Below are 17,571 nucleotides of genomic sequence, written 5' to 3'. Positions count from 1 at the left end.
AAGCAGTCTCAGTGGCTGCCCAGGCAGGACTCCTGGAGAGCAGAGCATGAGCTCTGTAGCATGAGAGCCCCTCTGACATCTCCCCAGAAGTGAATGTCCATTGTTCCCTTCTCCAGTGTTCTGCCACTGAGGTCACTCAGCTTCATAGCAAAGGCAGAGTGTATGTGTGCTCTCTCCTCAAGAGAGCAGAGCTGTCGTGGCTCATCTCCAGTTAACACTGAGCACCGCTGCCGCACAGAGCTCAGGCCAGTCTCCCGCTGGCTGCTTGCCAACCGGTGGATACATGTTTTTGGTGCAGGGGCTCATCCCTGGCCAAGTGAGTTGTGGCCACAGAGATGGGGTCACATGGTATAGACCTGAGCTGCTCTACATGAATATGATAAGAATCACCTGGGGATCTTGTGAAAATGCAGAGTCTGATTCCATAGGTCTTTGGTGGGATCTGAATTCTGTTTCCAACAAGCTCCCAGGAGATGCTGATGTTGCTGGTCCCCGAACATTCTCAGAGTAGCAGGAATGGAGCGTGGGGGCCTCTATGTAAATATAATTACTCAGAAGGCAGGCACTCCATGTGGTGGGCCTGAGGTTGTGAGATGATGTGTCATTTGGAGGAATAACTATGAATAAGGGAGTGGAGGAAGATGCAGTGTTGATGTCTATGTGTGTTTTACTATAAGGCCAGTTTTGAATATGGTTAAGTTCATAATGCACGAGGCATCTTTAGACCAAAAGTCAGAATCAGACAGTTCAAGTGCAGTCTCTAAATACCAGGTTTGTCAGGGTGGATTGGGGGGGGGGTGTGGTTATTAGTCTTTTTACTTCTTTAATCGAAACCAAAGCAATCTTTATTTTGATGTGTGTAGTGAGAGAGAGTAGGTAGTTGGCAATGAGCTTAAATTGCTCTTCTTCACTTGCATACTTGCTGGGTAACTCCTTTCTCAATTTGTCCCTGAGTCTGTGCTATTGGTGAGGAGTGGCGATAGGGTCGGCAGTAGAACTTGTTTATTTAGAGAAGTGGGGAGCCAGAGTTTCTGCTATGGACACCAAGTGTTAGACTCTTTGTTATTCTGTCAGTGCTTACTTAGGAGAATCACACGTTCTAGTTGCCTTTGTTAGAGATTATAGATGTGATAGTTTAGCACTTGGTCATGAAGATCCTTGAACTGTTATAATGGCTGACATATAATCCCTGTCTCAGAGCACCTTTACATTCATTTTTCTGTTCATTTCATAAACATAATCTAAGGCCAACTGATTAAAAACCAAAGAGGTCACTTTTTTTAAAATTCAATGATTCTAGAATCCTTTGATTTAGAATTATGAATAATGTCTAATAGAAGAGAACTAAATTAAATATTTAGGTCCTTGTGACATAATGGCAGATGTATGTGAGAAAGGAATGTCTTTCTGATTTCTTCCCATTTTTGTTTATGACATTCAAAAGGAAAGCCCCATATAATATTTATACTTTTCTTCATTGTTCAAGGACATAAGGGAATAAACAACCATAGTATATTGTTTATTATCGGGAGCTCACTCACTTCAATTCATTCTTCTTAGTTTAAAAACTATTCATTTTATTGTTAGTGATCAGAAAAGACAAGCAATAATATTGCAAACAATTAATTAGAAACATACATTTCTTTTTTTTTTTTTTTCGTTTTCTTTTCCCTTTTTTTTGAAACCAAGGAATCTCAATTTGAGTAAAATCTTAAAGGATTTTCAGAGTTCACCTTACATTGGCAATCATGTAGAATTTTGACTTACTGAATAGCTTAACCACATGACCTCCTTTGACTTCTACATTTTCAGTTTTCAGTCATCAAAGAACGAATGCTGTTTCCAGTGACAAAGTATTTTGGGCATAGTGAAAAGAATGCTGGCCTTGGAGCCAGGCAGACTTAGGTTTAAATCCCTTTTTTTTAAGGTTCTTGCTCAGTGCCCTTGGGCAAGCTCTGATCTTTAGTTTCATGGTCTGTAAACTTGTGATGTTCATACCTACTTTGCAGCATTATTTTGTGGCTAAAATAAATAATGCTTCTAATGTTAATGTGCAGATATTGCCACATAACAGAATTATAATAAATAAGTAAACAAGTAATCTTATTAAAAAATACTATTTTGTTTTGGCATAAGGTTAAAAGCAAAAGTATTTTTCTACTTCATATTTATAGGAAGAACATTATATATCCTTGGCATAAGTGAAAACTACAGGTTTTTGGAGTTATAATTAAAGAGGTATGATTGTAATTGCCACACAGTTCATCTATACACTGGAGCCAACATTGCCAAAAAAAAAAAAAAAAAAATAGTGGTTTTCCGTAAGAATAAGTAGAGATATCTAAGTATTCTTCAAAATGTATTCAGTTTAGTAAATTCACTCATGGCACAGTGAAGTAATGTGCAGGGCACAGAGAATAGTCAGTTATCAATGCCCTTCATAAGGAAACATTTTGTTAATTCATTTTAATGAAGCTGTGTTGGGAAAATTAAATTATGCACATAAGTTTTTAGAGAATGGAACTGGAAATGCTGTGTGAGAATGTGATACTCCACTGTCATTCAAAATAAAGGAAATCATTAGGTAAAGTACCTTTCATTCAGGGACCAAATGGAAGGGCAATATTTTCAATGAACATACACATGTACTCTCTCTCTCATGCCTCTACATAGTGAAAATGCCCAGGCCTGTTTCTGGAGGTTTCCTAGGTACAGGCCACAGGACCACCATAATGACATGTTTCTAAGAATAGAAACATTTGCTTTGCTTTCTTTTTGTAATTAATCTCCCTTAGATTGATAGCAAACTAGGGGTATGCGTTATTTTCGGTGCTGCTTCATAGCAAATGCTGGTATAACAGTTTTGTTTGCTGGTATATTTCTCATTTGATGTAATACCTATGAGGCCTTGACTTTATAAAAGTAAATCAAACCATTGTTAAGTGAAGCAATGAAAATGCCTGGGAAATCAGTTCAAGGGAATGATGAGTTAAAGGACACCTGGATGAATGGATTTGGAGCATGACAAGCCATCGGATTTTACCCTGTTCTTCAATTTGTTATTTTTATAAGGCTGGATTTATTTCCAGAATACCCCAAATGTTCATTTTAGTTCCAGTATGGTCTTCAGACAGCCAAATTATCCTTTCCTAAACAATTCTTTCCTTCTTTAGTAATAGAATATTCATATCTTATTGTAGTTTTCGCCCCCTTTATGGATGGGAAGGCATTTAAATGTGGGCAAATAACCTTTTAGCTAATTTCCCCAAACACCACCTTTCTTATCCTTTCAGACAGTTTTAGAATATCTAGTTGTTACTTAATTTTACTTTTCCTTACACAGATCCAGTGCCCCATGTGCCAATTCGTCTGGTGTTTTAAGTGCCACTCTCCTTGGCATGAAGGTGTTAACTGCAAGGAGTACAGAAAAGGAGACAAATTGTTGCGTCACTGGGCCAGTGAAATTGAGCACGGGCAGAGGAATGCCCAGAAGTGTCCAAAATGCAAGGTGAGGTAACCTTTAGGAAGAAAGGAGAAACGTGTATATTTGCTTATCACTGAACAATTATATTTACAATATTGAAGTGAATTATGTACCTTACTTTCGAATGCATGTATAGGAGGAAGAGAATATTTGCTGTATTTCTTTTTAGAGAAAAATAATAATATTCCATAGCTAAACTGAAGATTTTACATATAAGCAATGTATTTTTTATTTGCAATACATATCAGACTTTAAGGAGGCCACATAAATGTTGACTTAAAACATCAAAATCCATATTTTCCGTTTAAAATGAAGATGTGGATACAGATAAAGCCTAGTATGAAAAGGATTTAAAAGTATTTCTAGCTTGCAACATGTGCTATAATCAGTTCTCAGTTATGCAGGGTCTTAATCCTTGCAATGCCTTGCTTTTCTTTCCCTCCTGCCATTGCTTATCACTTTAGGGTTACATTAAATTAAGCTGATCATTTTGATTTTTGTAAATTTTGGTGAGGTAGAAGCTAATAGCTAAAATCTAGACTTAGGAATTTTATGAAATCCCATCTTTCATTTTTTCTTGATAATCATACAACTAATCAAGAGTTAGCAGGCATCTGATTTGAGATCTAGATGTTGAAAAGTCAGCCATGCAAACAGCAGCCAGAGAAGAGTTTCATATAAAGAGGTCAGCAAGTAAAATCTAGTCAGAAACCTCTAAATTTGATGCTTATGGGACAGAGAGCTGTTGAACTTTGAGTTTTTTAAAAGCTCATTTTAGAAAATTTTATGTGTGTAAATATATATATCTGCGCTCTACCACTCGTGGTTTCCATTTTTTGCCAAATTTGCTTTTGCCAAATTGGGCCTAATTTTCTTTTAGGAATAATTCTGTATTCCCTTTCTGAAGACATAGCACTAGATAAGTGCTGTTTGAAGTATCAGGAAGTAAAAAGTAATGATGGTGAGTCCAAAAGAATTTGAAATAGTAAAAGTATGTTCTGAATGAGCATAAATGTAGCATCCAGATTCATTATTCCCAGTTCACATACCAGTTTGTGCATATAGTAAGTAAAAACTATTTCCTGAAATGACGTGTTGCCTTCTTAGCAGTTGGAAGCAATTTTAAAAAATAATTTGGATGACCTGGCTCTTAAAAAAGGTGTCTGAAAGATACTCAGCTAAGGCATTCCTCATTTTCCCTGCAGTAGGCAGATTCATCCACAGTTACCCTCTTTATTTTAGAGTTGCTTCAGATCACTGCACCAGTTTCTCCTTACACTTATTTTTTGTCCTATTGAAGAACAATTAGAAAATGAGGCACTTTTGCCTTTCAGTTAATTCAAAACTACTGCTCAGTTTCAAGCCAAATAAAAGCCACTAAAAATGTGTGAGTGCTAAGTCACTGTACTAGATACTTTGTTCATAAGTACACTTCATACCTCTTTGGGAAGCTGTAAAAACCATTATCAGTTAGCCTTGGCATAAGACCCACTACTAAATGAACAATAGTACAGCATTATACACTGGGGAAATTCTAAATGAATTGAGGCATTACATGAAAAGATATGTTTATTACTGCAATCCCTTAATCTAGCCTTAAATGGACTCCAATATATAGAAGGAAAAAAACAGCCATTCATAAAGCATTTACTGAATGCACAGTTTTAACAAACATTAAGAGAACGGATACTTGCTGATTCCCTTTACAAGTTATAGCAAAAAGGTTGGAGGTTGAAAAGGGACTGTATTTTAAAGAATTGAAAGGAAAGGCACCATGATTTGATTACTTGTTAACAGAGACCTTACTTTCTAGTGGAATTCAGGTTCCATATAATCTGTGTCAATTTGAGTCATATTTTGGGGCTTGTTTTGGGTACAGATGATCTGTCTTCTTTTTCTTTTAAGCATATGACTTTGAAGCTTTGCATTTTCTTTATTGTGATTTTTTTATTCAATCTTAAGGGTATATTTCCCCAATGAAACATTTCTATTCTTATAGTTGAAGTATACAAGGAAATATTAGTTAATGAATTAATATTTGTGATTGTTTTTTCATAAAAAATCCTTTAAATTATATAAATATTTAAAAGGGAGATATTAAGAGTTTGTGAAAAAGAAGAAAAGAAAAATTTTACACGTAATGCCTCAATGCTAACCAATTATCATATATTTTCATATGAATATTTTCACTAATAATCAAATGTGTTTAAAATTCTGTTGTAACCAAAGTGTATTTATATTTCTCTACCCTACCTGGGTATATTTTATTTGCTTAGACTTTTTCATACTTGTAATAATTACTTTGATTTTTAAATGAATGCTTTGTTTGTAAAAGTCATGTAAGATATGATAGAAATTTGAGAAAGAGAGGGGGTAAAATGTCACCCAGAATCCTGGCATTCCAATATTATGTTGATATTATTAACATTTTATATTTCTCTTTGGTCTTTCCCCTATTCAAATGACTTTTTAAAATATATTTTAAATGTAAAATACAGATAATTTGATAGCCTTTATTTTTGTACCTACATCTCAAACATTTCTAGTGATACTTAATAGTTTACATAACCTTTCTTTTATTGACTTTGTTGTATTTGTTTAAATATCCTTCTGTATTGGCCACCAAAGCTGGCATAGTTTGGGTTTGGGATTTTTAAAAAATATTTATATATATAAAAATTATAAGTAATTTTTGGTGGTACTCTGGATATATCTCTTTTCCATATTTTGGACTTCTGAAAGTGTATATTTCTAAAGTTAGAATCACTGGGTTAAAGGGTATCAGTGTTTTTAGCATTTGGCACATGTTGCCAATTTGCTTTCTAAAAAGACAAACTATTGCTACTTCCACTGAAAGAAATTTGAGAACCTGTTTCCTTATGAGCATTTGTTATTAGCGTTTTTAGTATTTTTAAGTGCTAATTTAATGGTTTAAAAATACTTTGTTCTATTTTACATTTCCTTGTTTGCTTGTAGACTAAATATAAATACATGTATTTTTGAGTTTGTAGTGTCCCTTTCTTAAAGTTTCGTTCATATCCTTTGCCCATTTATGCGGTCCAGATTAGGGCATAGTCTTTATTATCAAACTATATGAGCTCTTTTATTTGAAAATATTAACCCCTTTCCTGGCATATTTTCTACACATATTTCCCCAATCTTGTAATTTTTTCTTTTTATCTCAGTGATAGGTATTTTTACTTAATTGGTTTCATATATATACATAGTTTTAATTGTTAAAAAAATTACCTAATTTATCATTCTCTTCCTTTTTAGATACAAACACAGACACACACGCACATTCTCTAGATAGGTAGATGGATGGGTAGGTAGATATCTTTTATAATTATTTTGCTTCTAAGCTTGAAAAGTCATCTGTTATCCAGATTTTGATTAGATCTATTAACTATTTGGTTTTTGAATATTTAACTCTTTAATCCACCCATAATTTATTTTTGTGTCTGCTATGCATTAGGTGCCTATATTTTTTTCCAAATTGAAAAGTTAACCCAATTGTATTTATTAAATAATCCTCTCCTACCCACTGATCTGTGATTTCTCTCTAAACATATATTAGATTATAATATATGTCTCTTTTCTCAGCTCTCTAATCTTGCTGTTGATTTTTAAAGAAAATCTGTGCTTATACTAGTACATGTTAAATAGTTATGCCTTTGTAAAATTTATCCATCCAAACAAGGTTTGGTAACCTGTTAATTCATTATTTGAATTAGTGTTCTAAATGAAACAAGTTTTTCTTTCTTTCATTTGCTTACAAATATTACTTCTCCCTTAATGAGTTTTTGCCTTTTTCTTCAAGTGAAAGGACCAGCTTAATACTTGGTATTGTGTTGGGAAGAGATTTGACTTGTGCTGGTAAATCTAAATTATTTATAATTAAATTTTGGTAGATCACTAGAACCATTATTAAAAGTTTTTGCCTCCCGTATCTGACCAAGATACTTACTCATAAGTGATTTTTTTATACTGTGGTAATAAATAGTGCAAACATTTCTGGAAGTTATTGATTATAGATCATTTTAATGAAAATTTAATAGCAGTGTAGTAAGATCAACTTAACCATTTTTACTTGAAACTCATCACATCTTAATGCATGGAATTCCTCAGTCACTTATGTAACATCATTTTTTTAATCTGAAAAATGTTTTCTAGTTTATATATTCTTAACCTGAAGAAAATATATACTATTTTTGAAATGTCTTCCTCATGCTTAGGTTTCACAAAATCAAATCTAGTTAGTGTTAATTTTAAGTTCAAATTAAATTTAAAACAAGTAGGGGGATTTAAATTTTGCTGGAGGTGTTAGAATATTTGTTCAGTTATATGTAAAAATTCATTTTGAGACTATTCTGTATAGTGCAGATTAGATACTAAAGTCAATAAGAAATAGAATTACTGCATCAAAGAAAATGAAAAGTAAAATGCAAACCTAAAATAAACAGGATTATATAAAACATACAAGTAAACACAGTTGTAAAGCCATTCCATGTGTATATGTACTGTTTAGATTTAGATTGTTATTTTTATTTTGTGAAAACAGAGTCAAATAGTGCTTTTTAAAAAATTTGCATTTTCATTTGAAAGCTCAAAAAAAATCATAAACTATTCTAAAGTGCACACACATTATAGTTCTTTAAATAGTAGAGTAATATACTGTTTAACTAAACTGTAAAGGCAAGAAACAGAATAATCAATATTTTATCTTTCTTGTTTGCCAAAAGTGGCTACCACGTGTAGCTTTATTGTTCAACACATACTTTTTAAAAAGTGTGTTCTTTTTTTAAAGGAAATTCTTAATAAATACTTTATTGATAAATGTGTGTCAGGTGGTAGCATAAACCTCAGCTGGATGTTTCTAAAAGCCTTAATAATTTTAGATTTTAGAAGAATTAGAATCATTGTCTAATATTGTGTTAAGCATTGTTAAATATAAAAACTTATGAAGGCTTCAAGAATGTGGGTGAGAACTTTATAAGAATGGCTGATGATCCAGTCTTCTGTGTCTTCCTCAAGAGGTTTAATGTTAGCCAATTTGTGTTACTTACCTTACAGTTAACCAGGTCTTGATTTTTTGCCGTATCATGTTTTTCCTTTGTGTAGTTTTGAATTGTTAAAACCCCATTTCTCCAAGGGCCAAATTTGTGACCTCTTAGTATATTTTTCAACACGTTCTTTCAAAACAGAGGTGGACACACCTTCAGGGCTTTCAGCCGATAATTTGAGGCAGCTACTTTAAAGCAAGCAAGAAGTTAAAGTTAACAGATCTTAATTATCTAAAGGAAGCAGTATATAAAGGGAGATTTATTTATTTAAAAAAACTTCTGAAGCAAGTATTGCAATGTGTTAACATTATTAAATGTGGGAGATGAGTACATGTGTGACTGTTATATTATTTTCTATACTTTCAAAATGTTTGAAATAGTTCATGATTAAAAATAAATAAAATCTAACAAGAGAACAGAAGGACTGTAGCGTCGGTAGCTTTCTGGAGCTGCTTAGCTGACAGAAAAACAGCTCGATTTGCCTTCATTACCTTTAAGGATATGGCTGTTAAATTTATTGATAACCCATTCTTTTTCCTTCAGGTAAATGGTTAAATATTTTTCAGAATACTGGGCTTACTAAAGCTGAGGTACGGTTAATATTTCTTAAAATGGTTAACTTGCTTTTTCTTGAGATTAAAAGGGAATTCCTCCGATATTCCTTCCCCTCCAAATTTACCTTCTTCCTCATTGTCAGATAAGAGAAATGTTAATATAAATATTGTGTAATGTGGTACAAACTAGATTGTCAACAGCTGACTACCTTGATTTTTCTTATATCAATAACAATGTTTCTATTTAGGACATTTTTCAGATGTTGAGTGCATAAAATTGATTAGGAAATTATGCCTTTTCTTAGGCTAATATATAAGTAATGTGATTTATAAATTAATGGCTAATTAAGTACATTTATTTTATTCCAGGGTCAAGGCAGTCTCTATTTCTAGGTGAAATAGAGAATTTTCTTTCTTTTTTTAAAGACCTGCCAAGATGCAGTAGGGTAGTGCTGAATTCTGATATGCCATCTTTATTTTATTCATGAAAGTGCCTTTCTACAGTGCTCTGCCTCTCTCAGAGGCGTTAACACAGTAATAATAGCATCTAACATATACCAATTTATGGTACGTATCAGTCTCCATTGTAGTTATTATACATTATTATCTCCTTAAATCCTTAGATGTGATAATAAGATGCTGAGTTCCGATGTGCCATCAGATCTTATTTACTGGGTGGCTTTTGATAAAACTTTTAAGATATTATCATATTAGTAATAAAATAACAGACTCAGAAGTATGTAAGTAATATTTGTTAACTCATTTAAATCTCAAGGAAAGTTGGAAGGAAGAACTAATTATCGCCATTTCAAGATGTAGAAACAGTTTCAAAGAGGTTAACTGGACCAAAATCAAAGCAGAGGAATGTGAATTACAATCATCTGTAATTTATTATGACCTTGGAATTAAAGAAATTCACTTGTCATGATATTTTCTTTCAGATATTTTATTGTCCTAGGTCCTGTAATAGGATGTTAGGGGTTAAAAGTGTCTGGATTCAGGGAAACTGATTAATTTGTCTGTTCTCCCATAAAATTAGCACAAAAACCAAGTCTCTGGGTTCTTCTGTCTGAGCCCTTTTATATAACCTGAGGCTGCTGATGTTGGATCTTTTGGATGGGTACCCTGCACTTCTCCAGCACTCCACCCACCAACATGAAAAAACATTCAGAGGCTGATGACTGCTTTCAGATAGTGTCCTTTCAGAAAATAAGATAGCTTCCCCTTGTCCACTGAGTACCTATTTTTAACTCCACAATCCTTGAACTCACTACAATTGGAACAGTGGTTATCACTGCCGCTTTTTTCTTGGCTTCCCAATCTCTAGACCTTAGCTATGCAAATTGCATGATCGATGGCAGATGATTTCTAGGATGTAAACTGTATCACCTCCAATGTCCCAGTTTTATGACAGATAATTTTAATGCCAGTTTTCTTTCATGAAATTAAATTTATAGATAATGTAAATACTTATGCACATTTCATAAAATGATATATTGTCCTAACTATAATATGAAATGGAAATAAGTAGTAATATTGTAATGAAATAACATATATTTCGACGTGTAAATGCTCAGGTGCCATGAGAGTAGAAGACATGAAGTAATCAGATTTTTGTATCTATTTACAATGCATAAATTTAGATCTAAGAAAAATGCTGATTTAAGAATCCTTTAGGTGAAGTTTGAAAATTACCAATACCTGTTCTTTATATCTGACATTTTAAAATGAAGACAAAATAAGTGTATGTGTACGTATGCAGGTGTGTTTGTATATACATATATTATTTTTATTCCTAGTTACATTACCAGGAAATTCAATGTATGTTAAAGTCATGCAAAAATATTTTGGACCTGTATATAAAATAGTTAGGTTTTAAGTGCAGTCAGTGTTTCCTCAATTTACATAGTAGTTACATAACTAGAAAAATCATTAAATATTAAAACCATGCAAAACTTATTTTGTGTTTATATGTAAAATGGAGTAAGAGTCTGTATTTGTTTCTTAGGGCTATCATAACAAATTACCACAAACTGAGTGGCTTAAAACCACAGAAATTTATTCTCTCACAGTTCTGGGAGCTTAAAGTCCAGACTCAAGGTATTGGCAGGGTTCTGAGAGAACCTGCTCCATGCCGCTGTCCTGGCTTCTGGTGGGTGCCAGCAATCGTTGGCATTCCTTGGCTTGTAGACTCCAGTGTACATCACTCTTATCTCTCTCTGCCTTCATGTGGTATTCTCTTCTCTGTGTATCTGTGTTTCTGTGTCCAAATTTTCCTCTTCTTATAAGGATACCAGTCATATTGGGTCTAGGGTCCACCCTCATGCAGAATGGCCTTGTCTTAACTTGATTACAACTGCAAAGAACCTGTTGCTAAATAAGGTCCCATTCACAGATTTCAGGTAGACATGAGTTTTGGAGAGATACCATGTAATATAGGTTCTAAGTTCAGATATTCATGTAAACAGATTTCCATCTACATGAATGGCCAGTGCATTGAAAAACTATGTGGGCACAGCCCAATTCTCTGCTGTACAGAGCTATTCCAGGCATTGTAGGACATCCATAAATGCCAACATTAGCCACCTTTGTGACAACCAAACATTTCCTGACCAAAAAAAGAAAATTCCGAAGCACCTCCAAGAAGGTGAGAAGTGATGAGGACTTCTGCAAATGTGAAGTCCAGGGAGTTGCATAGACAGGGAGTGTTTGAGTAAAAAAACTACCCATTTTCCATGTGGATATTGAGGGGCGCAGTTTTGCTAAAAGGATCTAAGGCTTTCTTAGATATTACACTATCTTCATTTTCATTTCACTCCAAGTTTTAAGACCTGCCTTCTCTTTCCACAGAAACTCTATTTAGAAATGCAAAACAAGGCAATGGGTTTTGCTGATGGTAGCAAGCTGCAGGCAGATCATAAAGGTTTGGGGAGCTATGGGAAAGGGTGTACATCCAACACTGCTTGACATCTTCCCTTGGCTCTGATAGACTTTCCAACTCATTGTATTCCACTTCCCCCAAAATGGCTCTTCTCAGAGCTTCTGCATCTCAGTTAATGTCAACTTCATTCTCCCAGCTGCTCAGGCCAAGAAACTTGTTTCATCTAAGACTCTTTCTCTTACATTCTGCATCTAGTCAATCATTAAAATTTTGTGGATCGTACCATTAAAATACATTCAGAAGCTAACTACTACTCGCCACCCTCACTGTCACCAGTCTGATACAAACCACCATCATCTGTGTCAATCCAGGATTTTTGCAGTAACTGATTGGTTTCTTATGCTTCGCACTGTTCTTAACCCAGTACCCAGAATGAGGCTGCTAAACATATAAGGCATATTACATCACTTTTCTGCTCAGAACTCTTCAGGGCATCTCACTCAGAGCCAAAGTTAGTCCTTGTAACAACCCGTCACACTCTGGACACGCTCCACCCTATTACTCCTCCAACCTCATCTTCTACTAACTTCACCTGGCTCCAGCCACTCTTTGCTAATTTTTGAAAACATCAGGCATGCTCCTGTCTCAGGGTCTCTGTACTTCCCTTTCCCATTTTTCTAGAATGTTCTTTCCCCAGGTATCTGCATGACCAGCTCTCTTGCTTCCTTCATGTCTTGGTAAAATTCAGCTTGTCAGTGAGACTGTTTGGCCACCTTGTCTATCATTTCAAACCACCCTCTCCTACTCAATAGGTAATATCCCCCTTCTTTGCTTTATTTTCTCTACAGCACCATCTTACTTATCACTGTCTAAAATAATGGCTCTCTTTTGCTGCCACAGCAGCAGGGCTTTTGATCTATCTTGTTCCTTGAGGAACCTCTAGCATGTAGAACAGTGCTGGGCATAGAGTAGCATGAAGCAGGTAATGTTGAATGAATGAATGCCATTTTTCTTTCCTCCTTATACAGACGTTTAATGAGAATCTATTATGTGCTCTCTAAGATATGCACCTTTTTCTTATGGAACTCACAAAAAGGAGAGACACAATCATTACACTGACAATGAGAAAACTGTTGCACGTCACAAGGGCTCTGAACAAAGTATTAGAAGAGGATCCATGTGAAAGAATAGGTCATTCATCTTGGGGAATCCAGGGAGAGCTGGGCTGTTGATAATGATTGGATGGCTTACAGCATGAGGAAACGTATTCTGAAGAGGGAGTATTACAGTTAAAAGTGCAAGAGCACGAGCCAGGAAAAGCGTGGTGTATGCGGAAGCCACAAGTACTTTGCGGTTCCCTTAGTGCAAGGTTCACGGAAGGAAGTGGTGAAAGGTGGGACTACAGAAGCAGACAAGAGCTTGGGCTTTGCATACATGCAGTGTTAGGAAATTTGGGTTTTATCCTCAAGACTGTGGTGACCATTGAAAGGTTGTGAACAGGAAAGTGGTGTTGTTGAATTTATAGTTTAGGTTGGTTGCTGTTGACACATGGAAGTAGTTACAGAAGTCTAGAAGGAAATAATGACGGTATGAACTAGGCTAGTTGCCATCAGGCTGAAGAAGAGGAGAAGGATTAGATAAATATCTTGAGGCTAAAAATTGTCCTTCATGATTCATTGGCTGTGGGAAGTAAGGAAGAGGATAACCCTCAGATATTAAGCTTGGGTGTCTAGGTGGATGATGGTGTCATAAACTGAGATGAAATAATAGAGATGGACCTATTTTTATTTTTTTGTTGTTGAGGTAGAGGTTCATGGAATGATGGTGAATTCAGTTTTGCTTATTTGGCTTTGAAATGGCTATGAGGACTTCAGTGTATATGACCAGCAAACATTGGCTACATGTGTTTGAGGCTCAGTAGCCAGACCCATGGTGGAGAAAGAGAAGTGAGATCCAGTGGAGCAAAGTTGAAACCATTTAAGTGTAAAAGAGGTCACACAAAAAGCATGTGCAAAGTGGTGAGCGTGGGATGGAATTAAGGGCTGGGTGAAGAAATAGGAATGCAAGAGAGGTGTGAGGAGAACCTGGAAAAAAAAATGTCAGTGAAGCAAGAGTATGTCAAAGATTGAGAAGGAGATAGCAATCAACTGATTAAATGACACCAGGAGATACAGTGAGACAAGTATTTAAAACTTTCTCATTGGAGTTAGCGGTTAGGGGGTCATGGATAATACTCATTTGTTCTTTCAGTAAAATACCTATGAATATATGCTATGTGCCAGGATCTGGGCAAGGTTCTCCAAAGAAATGAGAAAGATGCCTGTGATCTGGGTCCTCAATGGTCTTATGGAGTGGGAGGGCAGTGGGGGAAGGGCTATGGATAAAGAGAAATGCTGTGACAGGGATAGAACAGGGTGCTTTTCAATGCATGGCCTCAGTGCCATGAATATACTGTGCTTGGAATGCTCTCACTGCCTCTATAATCCCCTTCACTGGTTCTGCTACTCATCCTCCATTTCTCAGATCAAATGTCCTTTCCTTAAGGAAGCTTCTTTGACCCTCAGACCACATCAAGCTCTTCTATTAAGTATCCTCTTCCTATCTTGCACTTTGTCTCCATAGCATTTCTCATAAATTTTTAGTTTCTATTTCTTTGTACAGTTTATTCATGTCTGTCCACACCCTAGACTATGAGCTCCTTAAAGGCAGGAGCCATGTCATGTTTGATCAAGGAAGAAGTAAACATTTGATGAATGAATGAATGTTTCCTGGAGAAAGACAGCTGACTTGAAGGTTTCAGTAGCATGGCATTGCAGTCAGCTGAGGAGGAATTGAGAGGTGATTGAAAAGAGCAGTGAGATTAGTCTTTTAAGAAGTTTGGGAAAAAGGGAAGGAGTCTGTGGGCTTTAGTTAATAATAATAATAGTAATGTATTAGTATTGACCTACTGCAAGAGGTTTATAAAGGGGCAGTGGGTAGTGAGATGGGGAGTAGGGAGTTATATGGAACCCTCTGTGCTTTCTGCAAACCTAAAACTGCTCTAAAAAATATTCTATTAAAAATAAAAGAGGAAGGAGTGAGGTAATGATTGGCCAGAGGTCATGGGAATTAAGGGAAGTATTTATTAAGCTGGGAGATGCCTGAGCCAGTTGGCAGGCAAGAGACAATCACAGAAGGAAAGTGTGAAGATGAATGTGCGGGCAAGGGATGGATGGTAAAGAAGAAGGAAGAAAATTTGGGAATCATCTGTACTACAGCTGTACCCTGGGAATAACAATTGGACAGTACTCTACAATCTTCCTCAGGGAATTTCTGCCATCAGAAATCAGGCATAAATCTTAACTTGGAACATAGACAAAATTCCCTATAGCCAAGAAACCCAGTGATGGGAGGACAGTTGGTTCTCAGAATGTTGGCTTTAAAAAGCTAACAACAAAGCAGAAGATGCGAGATAATTTCAAATTCAACATCTTATTTGTTTTGCAGCATATTATACCATAACGGAGGCAACCACTTTTGGTTCATTTGGATTTTTACTTCTGGTAATTACCTCTAAATAATATGCTTTTATAACTACTCCTTGAAATTGTTGACTCCCTGAAATAACAGATGAGGATTCATGTCACCTATTTCTCTCCTTCTCCTTCCAATTTTTGACACTCTTTTCTTCGTTGGATTCTCCTGTACTTCTAAATCATCTTCTTAAACCTCTAGTCTATATTCTAATAATTTTAGACAGTAAATGAGGACATTAGCCCTCCTACAATTCCTTCTACTTTTCTGTCGCCTGTTTTCTGTAAATTAAAGCTTTATTTTAATATAATCAGATGTAATAAAAATTGCTTTCTATTTTAATCATGTTGAATACTTCTGTTTTTTTCTAAAGGATGCTATTCAAATTTAAAAGCCAATTTGGTTTCTACATAATTAAGAACATATAATTATGGAACTAGGATTACATTTCCTTTTCTATGAGATCATGACTTCTAGGAAAAATTCCCTTAGCATCCTTACTATCAGTTACTTAAACATGCCATATTTTGGTAAGCCAAGTATTTTTAACGTAGTTGTTTTATATGCTTTTTGTTTTATTTTGTTTTTTTTTTTTCCTGAAAGTTCTCCTTGTTTTTCTCTTTTCCTTATTAATAAAAGAAATATCCATTTTCTTTATCATGTTATTTAATATCTAGCTCCTTGAGAATTTTATTACTTGGTGTATACTCCATGGTTATTTTTTGAACATGTTCTTAAACCAGCAGACTTCTTATTTCACAATGCACTGATTGATTTCTAACTTTTTTCTGGGATTTCTTACATGATTTTTTGTATGTAGTAACATTCCCTTTCTTGAGTTTTACGTTCATTGAATGAAATATTTCCTTAAGTCATGGTTCCAGAAGAAATACAGAGGAGTCTTGGCACCCCTGGAAATGTTTTATTTTTGCCCTTACACGTGATTTATTTTGTAGTGGGAGAAGAATTCTAGGCTCATAATATTTTTTGAAAGATCTTTGGAGGCTTTAGCTATATGTTTGTTCTTCTTAAATCCCTATGTTACAAAGAATTTGGGGATAGCGAGCCAAGGAAAGAACTGAACATTACTCATGGGATTTTCTAAAGCTTTCCTCATAATTGTTGCTTCTAATTAATTCTTCTAGATATCAAAAGTCATGGAGGCAAATACATATAAAAATACTTTCAGAAATAAATAAGGATTTAATATTCTACCTAGAGTAAAATATTTATTGACAGTAATAAAAATTAGTTACTTTAGTTACCATTTCCTGCTTAAAGATAAAGTAAACTTTCATTTCTTGGTGAAAGTGGAGATAAATACTATGGACAGATGTGTGCTGGTTTAATTATAACATGCATTGGATGGTTAGCAGTTCAATGATTGCTATTCTATTTCTGACTAAATGAAACCTGTATAAAAGATAGAAAGCTGAATTCCAGCTCTGTTTTTAGGTAGTCTGTGGGCTTTATGTTGAACTAAATGAAAACAACTTAGGGCAGGTACCATTATGTTTATGTATATGGCTTATATAATTATTCCCTTAATTACACATCTTGATCTGTCCTATGAAGATCATAGACACAAGTATAGCCAGTTGCGTTATTTTTGTCTGCTATGATGTCAAACTCTTATTAAAGAAATACTTGTCACATCCTGAATATTTGGCTTCACAGCTTAATGTATAAAGAGGTAAAAGCAACATTTGATGTATTAAAGTTGCACTCAAGTTATCGCCATCCTTATTTATTTTAGAGGGGGAGGATAAACCCTGTGAGTAATACCAGATCAAATGACATTTGTGGTTTGAGTGCTGTGTTCAGCATTTTATATTTATGTTAAAAGACAAAGGGACCAGAATTTTCAGTCTTCATTATTGAAATGAAACAAATATGGCACATAAAGACTTTCGAACCCTGTGAAGCAGTATTACAAGCAAATATTAAATGTGTGAAAGTTATTTGTGAAATCTTGAGGCAAACTAGCTGTCATTGACAAGTTTAATTAGAACAACTGTCCTGTAGGAAAAACTTGCCACACCATTTTAAAATAAGGACAAAGGCGAATTGGCCCAA

The 17,571-nt window shown here is 34.9% G+C and overlaps 1 protein-coding gene across 3 annotated transcripts in view; it reads left to right on the top strand.

The window, feature by feature from the left end:
• Positions 1-17,571, top strand: part of RNF217 (ring finger protein 217) — a 161,724-nt gene that overhangs the window by 111,954 nt on the left and 32,199 nt on the right. For all 3 annotated transcript variants that reach the window (XM_037843191.1, XM_037843188.1, XM_037843189.1), the window contains exon 3: positions 3,344-3,508. In XM_037843191.1, coding sequence (XP_037699119.1) covers positions 3,344-3,508 — 165 coding nt within the window. The remainder of the gene's footprint in view (positions 1-3,343; positions 3,509-17,571) is intronic.

The sequence above is a fragment of the Choloepus didactylus genome, chromosome 7, assembly GCF_015220235.1.
Source record: "Choloepus didactylus isolate mChoDid1 chromosome 7, mChoDid1.pri, whole genome shotgun sequence".
In the NCBI taxonomy this organism is placed as follows: domain Eukaryota; kingdom Metazoa; phylum Chordata; class Mammalia; order Pilosa; family Megalonychidae; genus Choloepus; species Choloepus didactylus.
Note: the sequence above shows the minus strand (reverse complement) of the source record. Positions and strands in the feature narration are given on the sequence as shown.